At 50.4% G+C, this 17,587-nt stretch overlaps 2 protein-coding genes and 1 long non-coding RNA gene across 5 annotated transcripts in view; 2 read left to right on the forward strand and 1 right to left on the reverse strand.

The window, feature by feature from the left end:
* Nucleotides 1-1,471: 1,471 nt before the first annotated feature.
* On the reverse strand, nt 1,472-11,823 carry PXMP2 (peroxisomal membrane protein 2). 2 transcript variants are annotated; one of them, XR_008291434.1, is made up of 6 exons: nt 11,510-11,823; nt 9,801-9,914; nt 8,131-8,293; nt 4,405-4,524; nt 2,155-2,240; nt 1,472-1,806 (listed from the first exon to the last, which is right to left on the reverse strand). XR_008291434.1 is itself a non-coding variant. In XM_027052127.2 (5 exons), exons 1-5 carry the CDS (start codon nt 11,629-11,631, stop codon nt 1,738-1,740), a joined length of 588 nt encoding a protein of 195 aa, XP_026907928.1. In that variant the 5' UTR covers nt 11,632-11,819; the 3' UTR covers nt 1,472-1,737. The 2 variants fall into 2 exon arrangements, 1 of the variants encoding a protein (XP_026907928.1); XM_027052127.2 differs by lacking the exon at nt 2,155-2,240 and having other exon boundaries at nt 11,510-11,819.
* Nucleotides 3,767-10,231, forward strand: LOC128312318 (uncharacterized). Its single transcript, XR_008291435.1, has 3 exons — nt 3,767-4,548; nt 8,074-8,791; nt 9,226-10,231. It is a non-coding gene; the product is annotated as an uncharacterized LOC128312318 (long non-coding RNA).
* Nucleotides 11,824-11,869: 46 nt separating the features above from the next.
* Nucleotides 11,870-17,587, forward strand: part of POLE (DNA polymerase epsilon, catalytic subunit) — a 44,264-nt gene continuing 38,546 nt past the window's right edge. For both annotated transcript variants that reach the window (XM_027052121.2, XM_053205560.1), the window contains exons 1-6: nt 11,870-12,015; nt 13,873-14,014; nt 14,436-14,516; nt 15,127-15,171; nt 15,319-15,411; nt 15,726-15,880. In XM_027052121.2, coding sequence (XP_026907922.2) covers nt 11,954-12,015; nt 13,873-14,014; nt 14,436-14,516; nt 15,127-15,171; nt 15,319-15,411; nt 15,726-15,880 — 578 coding nt within the window. In that variant the 5' untranslated portion in view covers nt 11,870-11,953. The remainder of the gene's footprint in view (nt 12,016-13,872; nt 14,015-14,435; nt 14,517-15,126; nt 15,172-15,318; nt 15,412-15,725; nt 15,881-17,587) is intronic.

Genomic DNA, 17,587 nt, shown 5'->3' on the forward strand with positions numbered 1-17,587 from the left:
ACTCTGGGTTTTGGAGAATGCATCTGTTCCACAGAAATACCCAGATCTCTGTTTAAACATGGTGCCTTGGGGGCGCCTGGGTGGCTCAGTCGACTGAGCGTCCGACTTTGGCTCAGGTCATGATCTCACAGCTCATGGGTTCGAGCCCCACATCAGGCTCTGTGCTGACAGCTGGGAGCCTGGAGCCTGCTTCAGATCCTGTCTCCTCTCTCTGTCCGTCCCCCATTCGTGCTCTCTCTCTCTCTCAAACATTATTTTAAATAAATTAACAAACAAACAAACAAACATGGTGTCTTGAAACGATACATTCATGCCTCTTTCTTCCAGAAGGCTGCTTACTAAAATGATAGTAAAAAGATTTTGAAAGAAAAAAAATTAGTCCACAGGAAGAAACAAAGCAAAAAGATCAGTTGACAAAATTTTGGAAGCTGGGAATCAGATCACCTTTGACCTGAGAAATGGAGCATCAGTTGCCAGTATTGTGGGGAAACCAAGAACAAGCTCAGTTAGTCCAGTGAGTCTGGAAGAATCTGGGAGTTACAGGCTGTAGCCCCACCTCTTAGGAAGGGGATACGGTTGAACAAAAGAGGACTGATTGAAGAGCCTTTAAGAGACTGTCGTCTGCACACCCTCCGTGACCTGTACCCTCAGGTGAATACCTCACCTCCATCATGGCAGAAGACATTCATTCCGGAGGACTTAAACCAGAAGGACTGTGGATCTGAGGACACCAGACCACGGAGACAAAGATACAGCAGTACAGCTGAGATTATGGAATTCACATACTAATAGGACCTCTAACTCTTTTCCTCTAGTTAGCCACAAGAATGTTGGCCACTAGGCTTATACCATGCTCTGCTACAACCACGACCCTTCTGCTGGGCAAGAAATTAAAGAATTCCTCTCTGGGAAAACTGACCAGTCTAAGAGAAAAGGCCTCAGTTACTGAAAATGAGTCATCTCCAGCCAAATTGGTCAGCCCACACTGAGGGTACCACCTGAGTGGCTCTGACTCTTAAACACTGATGTATGATTAGCAGACTTTGGGGGAAATCCTGATTGGGAGAAAGAGCAAAACAGGAAGGAAAGAAAAAAACGTGAACCCTGAGAAAATAGAAACAGCATATGCAACAGAAGAGAGATTTTTTAATATAAAATTAAGATCCAAGGGTATTGTAGCTATGAAACAAGAATGGGATATTGAGAATCAGAAAAGGTGAGAAGGAAGGTTAACAAATGAGTGATAACAGAGCAGAAAATCCACTGAAAGGTGGCGTATGGTTCTCACAGGGCGAAATCCTGCTCTAGAAGGGCCCTTTTCCAACGGCTCCACGGAGGTAAGCAGTTGTAGAACAGATTTAACCACAACTTTTTTTTAAAGTAAAAAAAAAAAAAAATCTGAGCCCTCTAGCCACCCATTTCTTCTTCCAAAGTGACAGCAATTATTCTGAGAAATTAAAACCATCGCGGAAAAGGCTACATTATAGTTTATTGTTGTCCTAACTCAATTCAGGGTGACAAGTGCAATCATTGCTACTGCATTTTACGACTCTGAGGCAGCATCACCCGAAGACAGTTTCTACCTCTTTAAAACACGAAATTCTTACATTAACAGATTGTTTCGCCATCTTGAACCACGTGATCTGGAGTCAGCTACAGTCTTGACCAGGTGGTTTCTGCTCTCTCACCCTAGGCGGGTGTCCCTACACAGCTGGGTGTGTTCACTCCGGGCCATCTTCACTTGCCCAGAGAGGCCAGGTAGATGTACCAGAACAGAGACACCAGGTTGGCAACAAGCACCCGGAACTGCCAAAACGAACATAGGCCACAGTGAGCGAAGTCCTGACTGCGCTTCCCAGGCACGCATCCCCCAGGACTGAGCCCATCCGCCTACTACTGTATTCACTGAGCCTTACTTTGTACTGAGCACCGTGCTGGAGGGGTGAGCGGGACTCTGCCTAGCCATGTTACAGGCCAGGAGGGGAAACTGACGAGAACTGTCCCACATCCTCCTTCGCTGAGCACGAGCTCCTGGCTTAGCTTCCCAGCCCAGGACTGGTCAAGTGGTGGCCTCACCCAGCCCGCTGGTGGCCGCCAGCCCCCCCCACCCCAAGCCATTACCCTGCTTTGATGCTCTCATGGATGTACTCCCACCTGAAATGCCTTTAGTCAGGGAGTCTCCCTGGCATATAAGCTCCATGAAAGTAGCGGTCTGGTCTGTCTTGTTAATCACTGTACCCCTGGAGTTTAGAACAGTGGGGCATACAGTAGGTGCTCAGTATTTGCTTAGTAAGCTTCACTGCCCCTTAGGCACTTGCCTGCGACCACCTCAAATGGAAACCGTGACCACAGCCTCCTGGCGCTCTGTCCCCAGGGTGCCCAGAAGGGTTCCATTTTCCAGGCTCTCCTACTCTCCCATCCACAGACCCCTTCACATCCTCAGCCCTTCTGCCTTTCTGTGTCTATTTCCTTTGCTACATGCATTAGAATACAAGGCCCAAAGCCCTCACTGCCTTCCCCTCCTGTTCCTTGGTTATACCCCTTGGCAAAGCTCCATTCTCCCTGCTCCCCTGCCAGCCTCGGGCCCTAGGTCCACGCACACGAGGGGCTCCGGTCGGCTCCCTCTGCCGTCCTCTACAGGTTCGTCCCTCCTCTCCCCTCGAAGTACCCATCCTACCTCCTTTTGCCTCAGGTGGCCCCGCCCTGGCCTCTGCCTTCCCCAAGGAAAGAGGTATGGATGGGAGGTCACCAGTGAACAGGCACCACTCTCTTGTCGTAGTAAAGAAGAGCCTCTGTCCGAAGCACCCCTCTGCCTGGGTCCAAACCCCGTGCAGCCTCTTTAGGGTAGAATATGGCCTCTCCAAGCTGCAGAGACCCTCTCCTGCCGCTTCTCCCCACCTCGTCACACGCTTCTCGAGAGAACTTCGCAGACTTAACGATTTCTTTTCTACTTCCCCACCCACTGCTCAATTCACAGCAGTCTGGCTCCAGCCCTCACGGAGCCCCTGAAACTGCTCCTGGGAAGGTCACTGATGAGGATTGTTGTCAAAGTCAATGAAACTAACTGATTTTCATTTTCCTTTAACTCCCTGCAGTGACGGTGGTTGTGTCACTGCCACCTCTGGTTTTCTGCTACTCCTTGGTGTGTGTGTGTGTGTGTGTGTGTGTGTGTGTGTGTGTGAGTGACCACCCGGCCTGCACCTCCCTCCCTCTTCCCATCCTTGCAATGGAGCTCTGCTCCAAGGGGTTCTGCCTCAGGTCTGTCTCTCCTTTCTAAAGCAGGGGGAAACCAAGTAGGTTACTTAAATGGGGTGCAAAAAAAGCTTGAGGCTGCTCTCCTTGGAAAGGCCTGTCAGAGTGGCTAGCCCTTGCCTGGGCTCTGGGAACTTAGAGTTCCTGTGGGCTCCTACCTTTCCCCAACGGATAAGAATGGCCCCTGTGCTTAGACTGCTCGCTAAAACAAAGCAGTTCTGCTGAGCACTGACTCTTCCTTCTGGGAGTCTGGAATTCTGGTAAGCACCAGGCAGAGGGTGCCTATGTGACTAGCTCTCCCCCGAGCCCCAGGCACTGGGTCTTTACAGGGCTTCCCTGGACAGAAACGTGGCCTGAGTGTTGCTGCGTTTTGTTGGTGGGTGAGAGCTTGCCCTGCGTGACCCTCACGGGAGGGAGGGAGCGTAGGAAGGCTGCAGTGGATTCCTAAGATGCAGTTGCAAATCCTTGCTCTGAGGCTGTAATACACCCACGGCCGCCAGCAGACGCTGTGCCAAGCCCCGCCTTCAGATCTCTAGCCCTGGGCGTGGTCTTGGGGCTGGACACAGGTGGGCTGTCCTTGGTGTGTAAAGAGGGCGCAGGACTGCGGGCCCCCTCAGCCTTGCCCTGGTGAGCTCTTCCTGCAGCTCAGAGCCCCTCCAGGCTCCCACCGTGCTGAGTGGAGGCCCAGTTTCAGCAGCCTGCCTCGGGCCGCGACCCCCGGTGCCCAGAAGGGCTGAACCTGGTGCACGGCGCCCCGACAGCATCCCTGCCCCCGGGGTCCTGCCTGCCGCTTGCCGCTCAGGGCTCAGGCGCACGCTGATGTCAGGGCAGGTAAGGCCGGACTCGCCTCTGCCCCACACCCTGCTGGGCACGGCCACCGCGCGGCTCCCGCACGCAAGCCCAGCTGTGACCCACGGGGCCAGGCACTGGCAACGCTGCGCCCCTGGAAAACTCGAGCTGTCCTGGACTGGAGGCTTTTCAGAAATGTTTCTGGGACCAAGGGATGAGGTGTGGGCACACGCTTCGCCCGTCCACATCCAAAGCTGCTAATGATTCTGCGCGGAGAGAAAACCACCAATGGTTCCAAGAAGGAACAAGGCTGGTGGAGGATGAGGCCCCCTCGGGCTCCGCATGGTGTCAGCTGGCCCTCACCTGCAGAGGGACGTAGTTGATGTTGATGAACTGCACTGGGGTCCAGACTCGCCAGTTCATGCGCAGCGCCGGCCAGAAGCTTCTTCTTATCTGGACAGAGAGAGCAGCTGCGTCTCTCCCCTGGAAAGGAGGGGAGTGTGGACAGTAAGTGATCACCACTGCCCTCAGAACTGAAGCGGCGGTGCCACGGTCTGGAGGGCCCCAAACCCTAACACGATGGTTTTGAAAACTGTGGATTTTGTTCCATTTGTATACAGACAGCACATCTGTGTGTCTCATTAGCACCGCAGGGATCAGGAGCCAGTCACCTGGTCAGAAAGCCGACGGTGAGACTCCCCTTGGCTCATCCTGTGCCCACTGCCCGCACAGACCCTCATCGCTCCTCGCAGAGCTGATTAAGTGGTGTGACCCGTACTGCTGGCAGCGGGCACCAGAGCTGCTATTTATGGCCTGGCTGTTCGTGTTTCCCAAAATGGCCTCCAAAATTGATGCGTTTTTCAAGCAAAACTTGTCAGGAGTTTTTAAAAAATGAGCCCCAATAAGGTGATTCTGAATGTCATCTGAAAGGATAAGTGCATAAAAAATAACTATCTTGAAAAATAATAACAGGGGAGGCCTAAATTACTGAAGATTTAAAAAATACTCTATGGTAATTAATACGAATAATTATGGTAATTAAAAGCTAAAAAATAAAAGACATACGATGGAAACAGAATCCAGCAAAAGAGAGAAGAGTCCAGATAATGGCCTGTACATATGAGAATGACAGTATATGATAAAGTTGACACTTCAAGGCACGGGATTGTTTGATAAATGGCAATGAGATAATTTGCAGTTGAAGTGGAAGAAACAAGCCAAGTGTATCTCCCACATATAATTAAAAAAATAAGAATACTGGAGGAAAATATAGAATATTTCTATTATGTTTGCATTTGTCCAAATGCACATAATATCATAAGAGTAAAAGAACAAAGTTTAAGAGAATATTTCCAGTATCTTCCTTTAAAGAAACCCACAAAGAAAAAGAATCACATATTTGAATACATGAATTTTTTAAACTCCTGCATGGAGAAACACACTATAAATGAACTATTTTTGTAACTTCAAATGTTTAACTTTATATGAAGTTAAAAGATAAACACCTAGGAGCGCCTGGGTGGCTCAGTCGGTTAAGCGTCTGACTTCAGCTCAGGTCATGATCTCATGGCTCATGAATTCGAGCCCCACGTTGGGCTCTGTGCTGACAGCTCAGAGCCTGGAACCTGCTTCGGATTCAGTGTCTCCCTCTCCCTTTGCTCCTCCCCTGCTCATGCTGTCTGTCTGTCTCTCTCTCAAAAATAAACATTTAAAAAAAAAAAAAGACAAACACCTAAAAAATGGGGAAAATATCTGCAATTTGTATCCGGCAAAGGATTGATCTCCTTAATATATACAAACACACAATCAGTGAGAAAAAGCCTACACTGATAGAAAATAAGCAAAGTTCATAGAATATAGGAGGTGTATAAAAAGATATTCAACCTTATAAAGATGTATATGTTGTTTTTACATATCAACCTGCAAACTATTTAAAAGAAAAATATAACCATGATTGTCAAGAATGTGGGGAAACAAACCTCACGTGGAGGAGAAAGAAGCTCTGGGGTCACAAAGCCTGGGTCTGACTCGATTCAAGGGCTCGTAAGTTATGAGAACTTAAGCCATGGGCCTCAGCTTTCTCATCTGTAAAATGGGGTTGCCTTGTGGCTCAAATGACACGAAGGGCTCAACGCGGGGCTTGGAACAGGTGCTCATAGATGTCCGCCGTTTGTATTGCTCTGTACCACCGCAGGGAGGACACGTTGAGGACAGCCTTTTTGGATAAGGGACGGACATATGGTGGACTAGCAAACACTGTGTGGTCCAAACATGATGTCTATGATCAAGAAATGCTAGATGTCGGCACAGCGCAGGGAAGACAGAAAGTGATATTTTAACAGAGTCGTATGCTGACACTTGCGGTGAGCATAGTGTAATGTATTGAGAAGTTGAGTCACTGTGCTGCACACCTGAAACTAACATAACATTGTGGGTCACCTATATTCAAATTAAAAAAAATTTTTTTAATGCAGATGCAGAAGCATCTATCGTGTGTGTGATATAACGTGGTCCAACACAAGGCATTTATGTTGGGCGCTTTACACACCTTGGTAACATACGATACGTGGATTTAGGGTTTTTGTCTATTAATGAAAAATATATTCCTTTCATAGCTAGAAGGAAAAAAAGAGACACTCCTGTACCTTCACTTCTAATGTGGGTATCCTTTGCTTCCTACCTCAGGTTTTCTTTTCTTTTTTTTAACTTTTTTTTTTAACGTTTTATTTTATTTTTGAGACAGAGAGAGACAGAGTATGAACAGGGGAGGGGCAGAGAGAGAGGGAGACACAGAATCTGAAATGGGCTCCAGGCTCTGAGCTGTCAGCACAGAGCCCGACGCGGGGCTCGAACTCACGGACCGTGAGATCATGACCTGAGCCAAAGTCGGACACTTAACCGACTGAGCCACCCAGGCGCCCCACCTACCTCAGGTTTTCTAACGGCTTCCCAAACACTTCTTCTTACTATCAAGGACTTACTAGCAATCATGGTTGAGATTATGCATCTTTCCTGCTTCCCCCGCAAGGATCACTTTTGGCCACAGGGGCATTCTCTTCAGTAATAAGACCTCAAGGTGCTGCTTCAAAATAAAACCTGCAGAAGCATTTGCCTGCTGTGATTGGTTGGAACGATTACTTTCAGGGCAGAATGTGATTGGTTGGAACGATTACTTTCAGGGCAGAACAGGACACATCTCAGGCACACAGTGGACAGAGAGATGGTGAGAGGCTGGAGGTGTAGTGAACTGGGAAGGGTCTTAGGCTGGGCACGTTAGAACAGACATGCCTAGTGATTTGCGTGAACACACCTCTCCTGCGGTGAGTTGTGAGGTTTTCAGTCTATGCTGGTCTGTTAGCCTCTTCAGAGCACTTATGATGTTCAGGCACTGAATTAGCACAGGCTTCTGCGATACCATTAGGGGCCTGAAACTTCTATGTCGTGAGTCCCATAGACCCCCTTCTCAGAATCCTGTTTATATAACATATATAAGATTACCAGGGAACTATACTGAATACAGCTACCAAAATATTCAGAAAAGAATCTTATTGGGGCGCCCGGGTGGCTCAGTCGGTTAAGCGGCCGACTTTGGCTCGGGTCATGATTTCGCAGTCTGCGAGTTCGAGCCCCGCATCGGGCTCTGTGCTGACAGCTCAGAGCCTGGAGCCCGTTTCAGATTCTGTGTCTCACTCTCTCTGACCCTCCCCCGTTCGTGCTCTGTCTCTGTCTCAAAAATAAATAAACGTTAAAAAAAATTTTTTTTTTTAAAGAATCTTATGATAGACCAGTATATGTGCTTCCTTAACACATTCAGTGACAAGACTTGAAGGCAGGTGCCGGGGGTCCAGAAACATAAAAGATATTTTGGGATGTGTGATATCAAGACCTCCATGATTTCTTACTGCGGACCGACAGGTACCGCCAACATGACTGGGGTTTGCGTCTGACATTCATAAAAACAAGAGAGAGAAGTTTCAATTTCGGTGTGCTGTAAAGTTCACAGACCCTCTGAATTCCACCCACGGATGCCAGGTCAAGAATCGCTGTGCCCCGCAAAGAGCTATCGCAAGCACTATGGCAGCGACCAACCTCCAGGAAGTTCATGACGAGGAGGAACAACAACAGGAAGGCCGGTGCAAAGAGGAGGCGGTCCAGGAGGAGCCTCTTGACCCCAGCCCAGGGGACCTCAGAAGGGATCCAGTGCTCCATGAAGAGGTAGAAGAAGTGACTCAGTGGCCCTGTGAAGAAGAACCTGAGGCCCCGCAGCGGGGGTGAGCAGGACTGCCATTTCCTGGATGTGTCCTTCTTGGGTCCAGCTTCACCCCCCAACCCCAGGTCCTAAGCCCTGCTCCCTGGGCCCCCCATCCCTGACCACACAGGTATGTGTGGTCCTTCTAGAAAACAGGCTTTCTTTGAATCTGCTTCAAGCATTGTCTTTTGTCCCTGATAGACCAGATCCCCCCTCAATCTTCATGCGGCCAGCTCCTTCTCAACACTGTCAGCTTGGAGACCTCCTGATTGTTCTGGACAACGCACCAGCTGCTGTCTCAGCCACTCTCAAGTCCAGGTCCTGTTCCACTGCCTTCATAGCATTTATCACTACATGTCCTCATCTCATTTGTTTAGTCACGTGGTGCCCTCTTCGCCCTGCTACAGGTACGCGTCACAAGACGGATTGTGTCTGTCTCATCACTGCTGTGTCCACAGCGCCTAGAACGTGGCCTGGCTCAGAGGAGGTGCTCAGTAGTAAGTAAGTGGGGGCACCCCTGGTATCAGAGCTTCTTAGTAAACCCTGTTGGGTAGTTAGCAAGAGTGAAGCCTGGTGCTGGGCACTGGCTTGTCTGTCCTGCTACTGTGCATTCCCAAGTGTAGAATGCTTGGGACAGAACTGAACCCAGCCACGCCATCTGCTGGTAAAACACATCCACAGTTCCGTAAGATTCAGCAATAAAATGGGGGGTAGGGACCTAAGGGTCTTCTCATTTTTGACACTAAAGTCCTTAAACAAGTGGTTCTCAGCTGTGGCTTCCTGTCCTGCCACAGGTTATGTGGCCGGGAGCAGGTCCTCAGTGAGAGGGAACGGAAGTCAACGCCATAAACCGTGAGTGGGTGAGGCCTCTCAGGTGATCCTGACTCCCTCCTTCCCTCCAGGAGGATTGTGGCTTCTCTTTACCTACATTACAGGACAGCTGTGGTGGCTGCAACCAGCGGGCTTCCGAAGACGAAGGGATATTTGTGAGTTTTAGATCAAAAACAAAACACGACTTCAAAATAATCCATCTATACAAACACTATTGTTGGCCAGAGAACGTGATGTGGATTTAATTGGGTAAAACTCCTGAATCTCTGTGTTCTTTGCAGTTCCAAAAGTGATTCTGAAACTGGACATTTTTCAGGATTCCTAAGTATTTATTTTCTGGCTGTTTAAGCTATGAAAATAACAGAAACAACTGCAATATTTGAGTAGTTTTCCTCTTTCACGGTCTTTGTGTCTTGAAGTCTAATTTAGGTTCAGGTGAATTATCTGCCCTCAGATCTCTCGGCCCAATGAGGACAGCCACCCCCACTCATGTGATTCAAAATGAAAACATAAAACAAGTTAATGCTATCCATCATTCTGACTTTTTCCCCATGATTACTTCAACACTTTTTAAAAATTATTTCTCAAAATTAGGTTATTTCAGAGACTTGGTCTTGATACCCTAGCTTTGTCATGGTTAGTCTGCTGCTGGTTAGATCAGCCCCTTTGTGAAACTCACCCATAAATGGCGTATCTGAGAGGCCCACTGACATCTAGCTTTCGGGAGTTTTCTTTTTTCCGCTGCTTCGCCATCATCTGGGCCAGGAAGTTCCCAAGTGCTGACAAAATGCCACTGTGGACAGAGATGTCATCAGAAAACGGGGGCAACCAGCAAGAGGGGGGCCATTCCTGCATGTACTTAGCGTGGCTGTTCTGAGATCATGGTGGGGTGGGTAGAGAGGAGTCCTTTTTAAAGCAGGTTTTTAGTTTTAATTTTTTATTTTAGAGAGAGCGCAAGTGGTGGAGAGGGGCAAAGGGAGAGAGAGAGAATCCCAAGCAGGCTCCACACTCTGCACGGAGCCTGGCACAGGGCTCAATCCCACGACCCTTGGGATCATGACCCGAGCTGAAATCAAGAATCTGACGCTCGACTGAGCCACCCAGGCGCCCCTAAAGCAGGTTTTTAAGGCAGCCCCAGTGTAGGGTCCCTATGTCAAAAGGTGGGCATAGCAGAACGAAAGCCAGGAAAATCTGATCTGTGGACTGTGTCTGTGCCAGTGCCTGGCTGTGATATTGTACTACACTTTTAGAAAATGTTACCCATGGGGGGAACTGGGCAAAGTGTGCGAGGGATCTCCCTGTATTCTTTCTTACACCCGCATGTAAACTACAGTGATCACAACAGAAATGTCAATAGAGAGGTGGAGACAGGTCCAGTTGCTCCAAGGCTTGGTCTACAGCTACCTTCTGATAAGCTCTGTGGGCTAAAAATGTCAAAATTCTTTTATGGGTGATAAGCACCTTCTTGAGCTGATCCTTGGCTACCTCTTTCTCATCTGCTTCCTTTCTCGGCTTTTCATGTCTCCAGCAACACAGTCTTCCTTCCGCCCCTCCATTATTAGCTTGCTCCTCCCTCGGGATCTTTGCACCTGAAGTACCCTCTGCCCAGGGAGATTTGGCTCGCCTCGTTCCCTCCCTTCATTCAGGCCTCCCGTTCAAATGTCACCTTCCCCGACCACTTCATCTGTGCTATGTATTTATCTGTTTATCCTCTACTCTTTCACTAGAATAGAAACGCCTTTGAGGGTCCCTACCCTCTTGATTGCTGCTGATGCCTGACACGCAGGAAGCGTGCTGTACCTACTTATGAAAAGCTGGCTTTAACAAAAGCGGACAAACTTATAAAATTAAGTAATTAAAGTAATGGAGGAGGACGATGTCTCATAAAAAGTTTAGTACTCCAAATCAAAGGGTGCAACTGACCAGCAGACGGGGGAGGGGGGAGGGCGGAGGGGGGTTGTCACCTTTCTGCCGAATGCAAAGCTGACTAAAAAAACAAATCTTAACACGTCGCGCCTGAGCCACTCTAACCTCAGAACAAGCGCAGGTCAGGCTTTGACCGCCCGCGGAGAAGCTGGGCCGGAGGTCACGTCCAGGGCCGGAGGTCACGTCCAGGGCAGGAGGTCTGCCTGGAGCCCTTCGCTTTGTGCCTTCCTTCGGTCTGGCCCCTGGTAACTACTTGTGAGGACCGAATGCACCAAGCCGCCTATGCTGAGCTCTCGGGCTAACTGAAGGCCTTTGGGAGGTCATTTTGACACCCGGACATTTTGCCTTTCGCACTCAAATCCCTGCACAGGATGCATCTACGTGGCTGGGTCCCCGAGGCCGGCCGAGCTGCGGGCCGCCCCCCGCCCGGTCCCGTCCCCTCCGCAGCCGTTGCGCGCCGACCTGGTGGCCGCCTTGGTGAGCACAGGGTAGAGCCGCAGAAGGCGCAGGTACTGGGCGAGCGCCCGCTGCGGGAGCGCCCCGAGCCCGGCCTCCGCCCGCAGCTTCGACGCCGCCGACGCCATCGCCTCCCGCGCTCCGCGCCCTCCCGGGCCCCACGACCCCGCACCAGGCGGGGACGGCCTGACATTTCCCGCCCCGCCGCGGCACGCAGCGCGGCCGGGGACAGACCCCCGCCTTGCGCGGCGACCGCCTCCGCACACTTTTCCCTGAGTCCCTATCTGGCCGCCACCCCTCGGGCGGCCGTGGCCATTGGAGCTCGGTGGGGCGGGGCGGGGCGGGGCGAGCCTCCAGAGGGAGCGGCGGGCGCTTCCGGTCTCTCGCGAGAGTTGGGGGGGAGCGCGCCAAATTTCTCCGGGAGAGCAGGGGCGGTGCGAGCGCGGCGCGATGGTTCTGAGGAACAGCGGGCGGCGGCGCGCGGAACCGGGCGCGGACGGCGAGGCCAGCCGGTGAGGGGCGCCGGGCCGTCCGGGCGGGTGGGCGGCGGGCGTTTGGGGCGCGCGGCCGCGGCGGCCCCGCTCAGGACGCCTCGGTGCGGCGCGTCGGTCCCGGGCTCGCACTGGGTTTCCGTGCGCTTCGCTCCGAGGTCTGTGTGGGAACGTCTGTGGTTGGCGACGTGGCGGCGCAGCAGATGGGGCCGCCTCCCTGGGTTTGTAACGCGGGCCGGTGGGGGACGGCTTCGTGCAGACCGCGGCGTGTGCGCGCCCCTCGCTCCGCTCCCGACTGGTGCAGACCGAGGCCTTGCGGGCGCGGGGGGTGCGGAGGTGGGGCGGGGGAGCGCGGAGGCTGAGCGGGCGCGGGGCGCGGGCCGAGTTCCCGGAGCGCTTCCCCGGCTCTCCGCGTGGACGGAGTGGGTCGTTCGAGTGTTTGCTTTCAGCGAGCGCCGCTAGCGTAGGATCTTCCCTTACAGACGAGAGACATACTCCCTTGTATTTGTGTTGACCTTTGATGAGTATCCAAGTGCTGTTTATTGAGCACCTACTGTATACATCACGTGCATCATATGACTTAATTGTCACGCTCGATTTTGGCAGAACTAGAATCCAGGCCAGATCGGTCATCAGGACTCTTGCTTTCTTGTGTACTGCGCTGCCGGCTTTGCGGGCTCATTGTTGTGGTGGATAACGTTGATTTCACTTGACAGACTAATAAATTTCAGAACGGTCATTTTAAAAATAAAAATACAAAGAAACAGCTTTTTGAGTTAATTGTCGATTCGCAAGCAGTTGTAAGAAATGACACACAGATCGCATGCACCCATAAGCCATAAGTTTCACCCCCGGGGTAACATCTTAGTTGCTAAAGCACAAGGTTGCAACCAGGAAATTGACGCGCATGCAGTGCATGGACACTCGTGTGTGTGTGTGTGTGTGTGTGTGTGTGTTTACTCGTGTGTGTGCACATCGTATGTGACCACCACCACAATCAAGGCGCAGAACAGTTCTAGCCCACGGATCCCTCCTGCTGCCCTTTTGTGGCCACAGCCACCTCCGCTCCTCCCTCTTCCTCATCCATGCCAGCCACTACTCTGTTGTCCACTCTGATTTTACTCCAGGGATGCTATCTCAGGGGAATTGTGAAGTGTGTAATTTTAGAGGGTTGGCTTTTTTCACTCTGAATAGTACCCTTGATGGGTAAGTTTGTTCCTTCTTATTGACCAATAGTATTGCATGGGAAGGATATAGCCTAGGTTGATGACTCACCTGTTAAGGAGTCCCTGGGTGGTTTCCACTTTGGGTTATCATGAGTGAGCTGCTAGGCACAGTCACGCACAAGTGTGTGTGTGAATGTGAGTTTCATTTCTCCGGGGTAAATGCCCAGGAGCGCAATGCTGGACTTCGTGCATTTTTAGTATCCCATAAGGCAGCAGTGTCCAGTCACGATTGTTTTTTTTTAAGTTTTTTTTTTTAGTTTATTTTTTTAAAGAGAGAGAGCGGGGGAGGGGTAGAGAAGATCTGAAGCAGGCTCTGTGCTGCCAGCAGAGAACCCGATGCGGGGCTCACACTCACAAACCATGAGATCATGACTTGAGACAAAGTTGGACGCTCAACCACTGAGCCCCCTCAGGCGCCCCACGATTGTTTTTATTAGTGCTCTGGTTACAGAGTCCGGCGTGTTTTGAGGATCCGGCCTGTCGTGTTTCCCATGACATAGGTTGTTTTAATGAGTTGTTTTGCCACATGTGAGGTGTTTTGGGGGATGCATCTCCTGTGTCACATCCAAAATGGTTACACTGGGTGGACGGAGGGTTGTGGGAATAGATGGCGTCACAATTGCTGAAGACGAATTTCCCTCCTTTCATTCAGGGACGATGGCCCCTCTTCCTCTGTCTCGGCACTTAAGCGCCTGGAGCGCAGTCAGTGGACAGATAAGATGGACTTGCGGTTTGGTTTTGAGAGACTCAAGGAGCCTGGTGAGAAGACGGGCTGGCTCATCAACATGCACCCTGTAAGCGCCTGGGCTTTTTCTCGGTCCTCGTCCCGCTCAGGAGGGCAGCTGCACCCCTCGGAGCAGCCTAGGCCTTGGCAGAGTGGGGGATCCAGGTGGAGACGGCATTGTTTGTAGCTCTCCTGATTCCCTCTTTCACACCGCTGGGTCGTGTAGGGGCTACTGGGAAGACCAGGGTGAAGGGTGTCCCTGTTAACCTGTAAGAATGAAGTTTTCAGGGATGAGGGAGGGATTGAGAGAAATCCTCATTTGAAAGGTGTTGCGCTGCAGTTCTCGTGAATGGGGCTGCGGGATGTTTATGCGGGGGCGGGGCAGGGAGAAAGGGTTTGTTTTTGTGCTCAGTTTCCCAGAGAGTGAAAAGCAAGAGGGGTCTTGGACTGTGCAGCGGGTAAGGTGCCTGTGCTGGCTGGTTCTCTCGTAGACCGAGATTTTAGATGAAGATAAACGCCTGGTCAGTGCGGTGGATTACTACTTTATTCAAGATGACGGGAGCAGATTTAAGGTAAGCTCCTGAACCCCAAGAAGCTAAAACCCACTCAAGTGATGAGGTGTAGCTGGGTCCAAAGTAGTAGCTGTGAGGAGAGGGGGTTGGGAGGTGTCAGGGACACGGGTCCCTTGGAGCCACACGGGTCACCATTTAGGATGTCATAAGAGGAGCCAGCTTGGACAGACTGAAAGAGCAGTGTTGTCTGTCTCAGACTTTTGCCCCTGCCATATGTGCAGCTCTTAATTTCCTGCTGCAGCACCTTTTTTTTTTTTTTTTTAGTTTTTTTTAATATTTATTTATTTTTGAGACAGAGACAGAGCATGAATGGGGGAGGGTCAGAGAGAGAGGGAGACACAGAGTCTGAAGCAGCTCCAGGCTCCGAGCTGTCAGCACAGAGCCCAACGCGGGGCTCGAACCCACGGACCACGAGACCATGACCTGAGCCGAAGTCGGAAGCTCAACTGACTGAGCCACCCAGGTGCCCCTGCAGTGTCTTTTAAGAGGTGTCTAAGGGCAAGGGTGCATTGGATCCAGGCTTCTCACGAGTATAATAGCAAACAGCGTGTCTTCACTCATCTCCCTTTTTTCTTTCTTGTTGCCTCTGAATGGTCGGTGGCTTTCGCAGGTGGCCTTGCCCTACAAGCCATATTTCTACATTGCAACCAGAAAGGTAAGTGTGGTTAGTAGAGTCAGGTCACACGACCTGAACCTCATGTTATGGGGAGCTTCGGAACTGAACGTAAAGGGGCCTCTAGAGAAACGGGCCAGGAAGACAGATTTCACTGTAGAAAGTCCTTTCACTCTGATCTCAATTTAGGGTTGTGAGCGAGAAGTTTCATCTTTTCTCTCCAAGAAGTTTCAGGGTAAAATTGCTAAAGTAGAGACTGTCCCCAAAGAGGATCTGGACTTGGTGAGTACCACTTGGCCCTTCCAGGATAAATGAGGCTGGGTCTGCCCTGCACATGGGGCGAGATGGGTGAGATGGGAGGAGGCCAAGTTTAGCACCTGTGGGGTGGTACGGGTGGCGGGGCTTCGGTGACTGTCCATATGTCCTGGAGAAGTCCAGTGGCATAGTTGGTGCCACACGCAGAGTTGACAAGGTGCTTTGGACTTGCTGACTCTTCCATTCGTGGGTTTACCTTTGAGTCGTTGTCCCTTTATTTTCTTTCCCCAAGAAAGTCTTTTTTCTCCTGAGCTCATGAGCACAATCTCTTCATTTTGTAGCCAAATCACTTGGTGGGTTTGAAGCGAAATTACATTAAGCTGTCCTTCAACACGGTGGAGGACCTTGTCAGAGTGAGGAAGGACATCTCCCCTGCCGTGAGGAAGAGCCGGGAGCAGGGCCACGCCAGTGATGCCTACACAGCTATGCTGTCCAGGTGAGCTTACCTGTCGTAAGCAGCCAGTGAGTCCACACGGACGGGTTCCTGGAGTGTGTCCCGAGGGGCAAGATGGGTGGGAGGTAGGAAAACCCAGTGGTGAAGTTACCGTAAGGATTGGCTTGTCCAGTGTGGAAGCACTTTCAAGCAATTAGATAGAATTTCTTTCTTTCTTTCTTTTTTTTTTTTTTTAATATTTGAGAGGGAGAGAGAGTGTGAACGCACAAGCAGGGGAGGGCCAGAGAGAGAGAGAGAGACATAGAATCTGAGAGAGAGAGAGAGAGACATAGAATCTGAAGCAGGCTCCAGGCTCTGAGCTGTCAACACAGAGCCCGACGCGGGGCTTAAACTCATGAGCCGTGAGATCATGACCTGAGCCCAAGTCGGACGCTTAACCAACTGAGCCGCCCAGGTGCCCCTAGATAGAATTTCTTATGTGCTGCATTTTTGTTAAAGAAATGGTGGTTTTTTGGCTTACATTTGAGCTCTTCCTCTTTTCTTACATAGCGGTGGGTTTGTGGCTCTAAAATTGAGTTGCTGTAACAGAGACATTTTGGATTCCTAGTCACACCACTTCGCTTCAGTCTGTTTTCATGGCTTATGGCAAGTGTCAAGCTGCCTACAGAGTTTACTGAATGCCTAGAGTTACATAGCACATCTTCTCTAGAAAACTTTGGGTGTTATACAGAAAAACGTAAATATAGGACGCCCAACACTGTTCATCAAGTGTTTAGATATCAACAATAATAGGAAACAGGATAAGAGATTAAGAGGAGGAAATCTTGGGGTGCCTGGGTGGCTCAGTCAGTTAAGTATCCGACTCTTGGTTTTGGGTCACATCATGAGATTGAGCCCCTCGTTGGGCTCCACACTGAGTATGGAGCCTGCTTGGGATTTTGTCTCTCTCCCCCCGTCCCTAGCTCACTCTCTGTCTCTCTCTCAAAATAAATAAAGTAAAGACGAGGAAATCTTGGCTAATTAAAACTTATGAAGACTTCAAGAGAGCTAATCATATTCTCTGAAAAAAGATCAATTTGGGACCCTGAACATTTCTGCACTGCACCCGCCCCCTGCCCCCAGTATAATTACCTTTTACAGTATTGCAAGGTGTACCCAGAGGCCTATGCCTTTTCTCTAAAACTCGTTGTCTTTTTTTTCCCCTTTAATAGTCCATTTAGTGTTCGGAAGCTTACTGGGCTGATATTAGAGTTAATATTCTAGTGACAGTGATTTCCTGCTTTCCAATGATAAGGTAATTATGGTACGAAAATTGCTACTTACCAGCTGCTCTGCCATGCAGAGAGCTCTGAGTGTTACCTCACAACACTCCTGCAGGGCGGACGTGTTCCTGTGACCCTTGTTCTTTAAAAAAAAAAAAAAAAAATTTTTTTTTTAATGTTTATTTTTGAGACAGAGAGAGACAGAGCATGAACAGGGAAGGGTCAGAGAGAGAGGGAGACACAGAATCCGAAGCAGGCTCCAGGCTCTGAGCTGTCAGCACAGAGCCCAACGCAGGGCTCGAACTCATGGACCGTGAGATCATGACCTGAGCTGAAGTCAGACTCTTAATCAACTGAGCCACCTAGGCACCCCATGACTCTCATTCTTGATGGGGAAACAAGGTCAGCCAGGGTGGTTCACATCTGTACACGTGCCTCCCAAGTAACAGAGCATTTTCCTTTCTTTGTTTCTAATTGGGATGTAATG

This window comes from Acinonyx jubatus, chromosome D3 (genome assembly GCF_027475565.1).
Source record: "Acinonyx jubatus isolate Ajub_Pintada_27869175 chromosome D3, VMU_Ajub_asm_v1.0, whole genome shotgun sequence".
NCBI lineage: Eukaryota > Metazoa > Chordata > Mammalia > Carnivora > Felidae > Acinonyx > Acinonyx jubatus.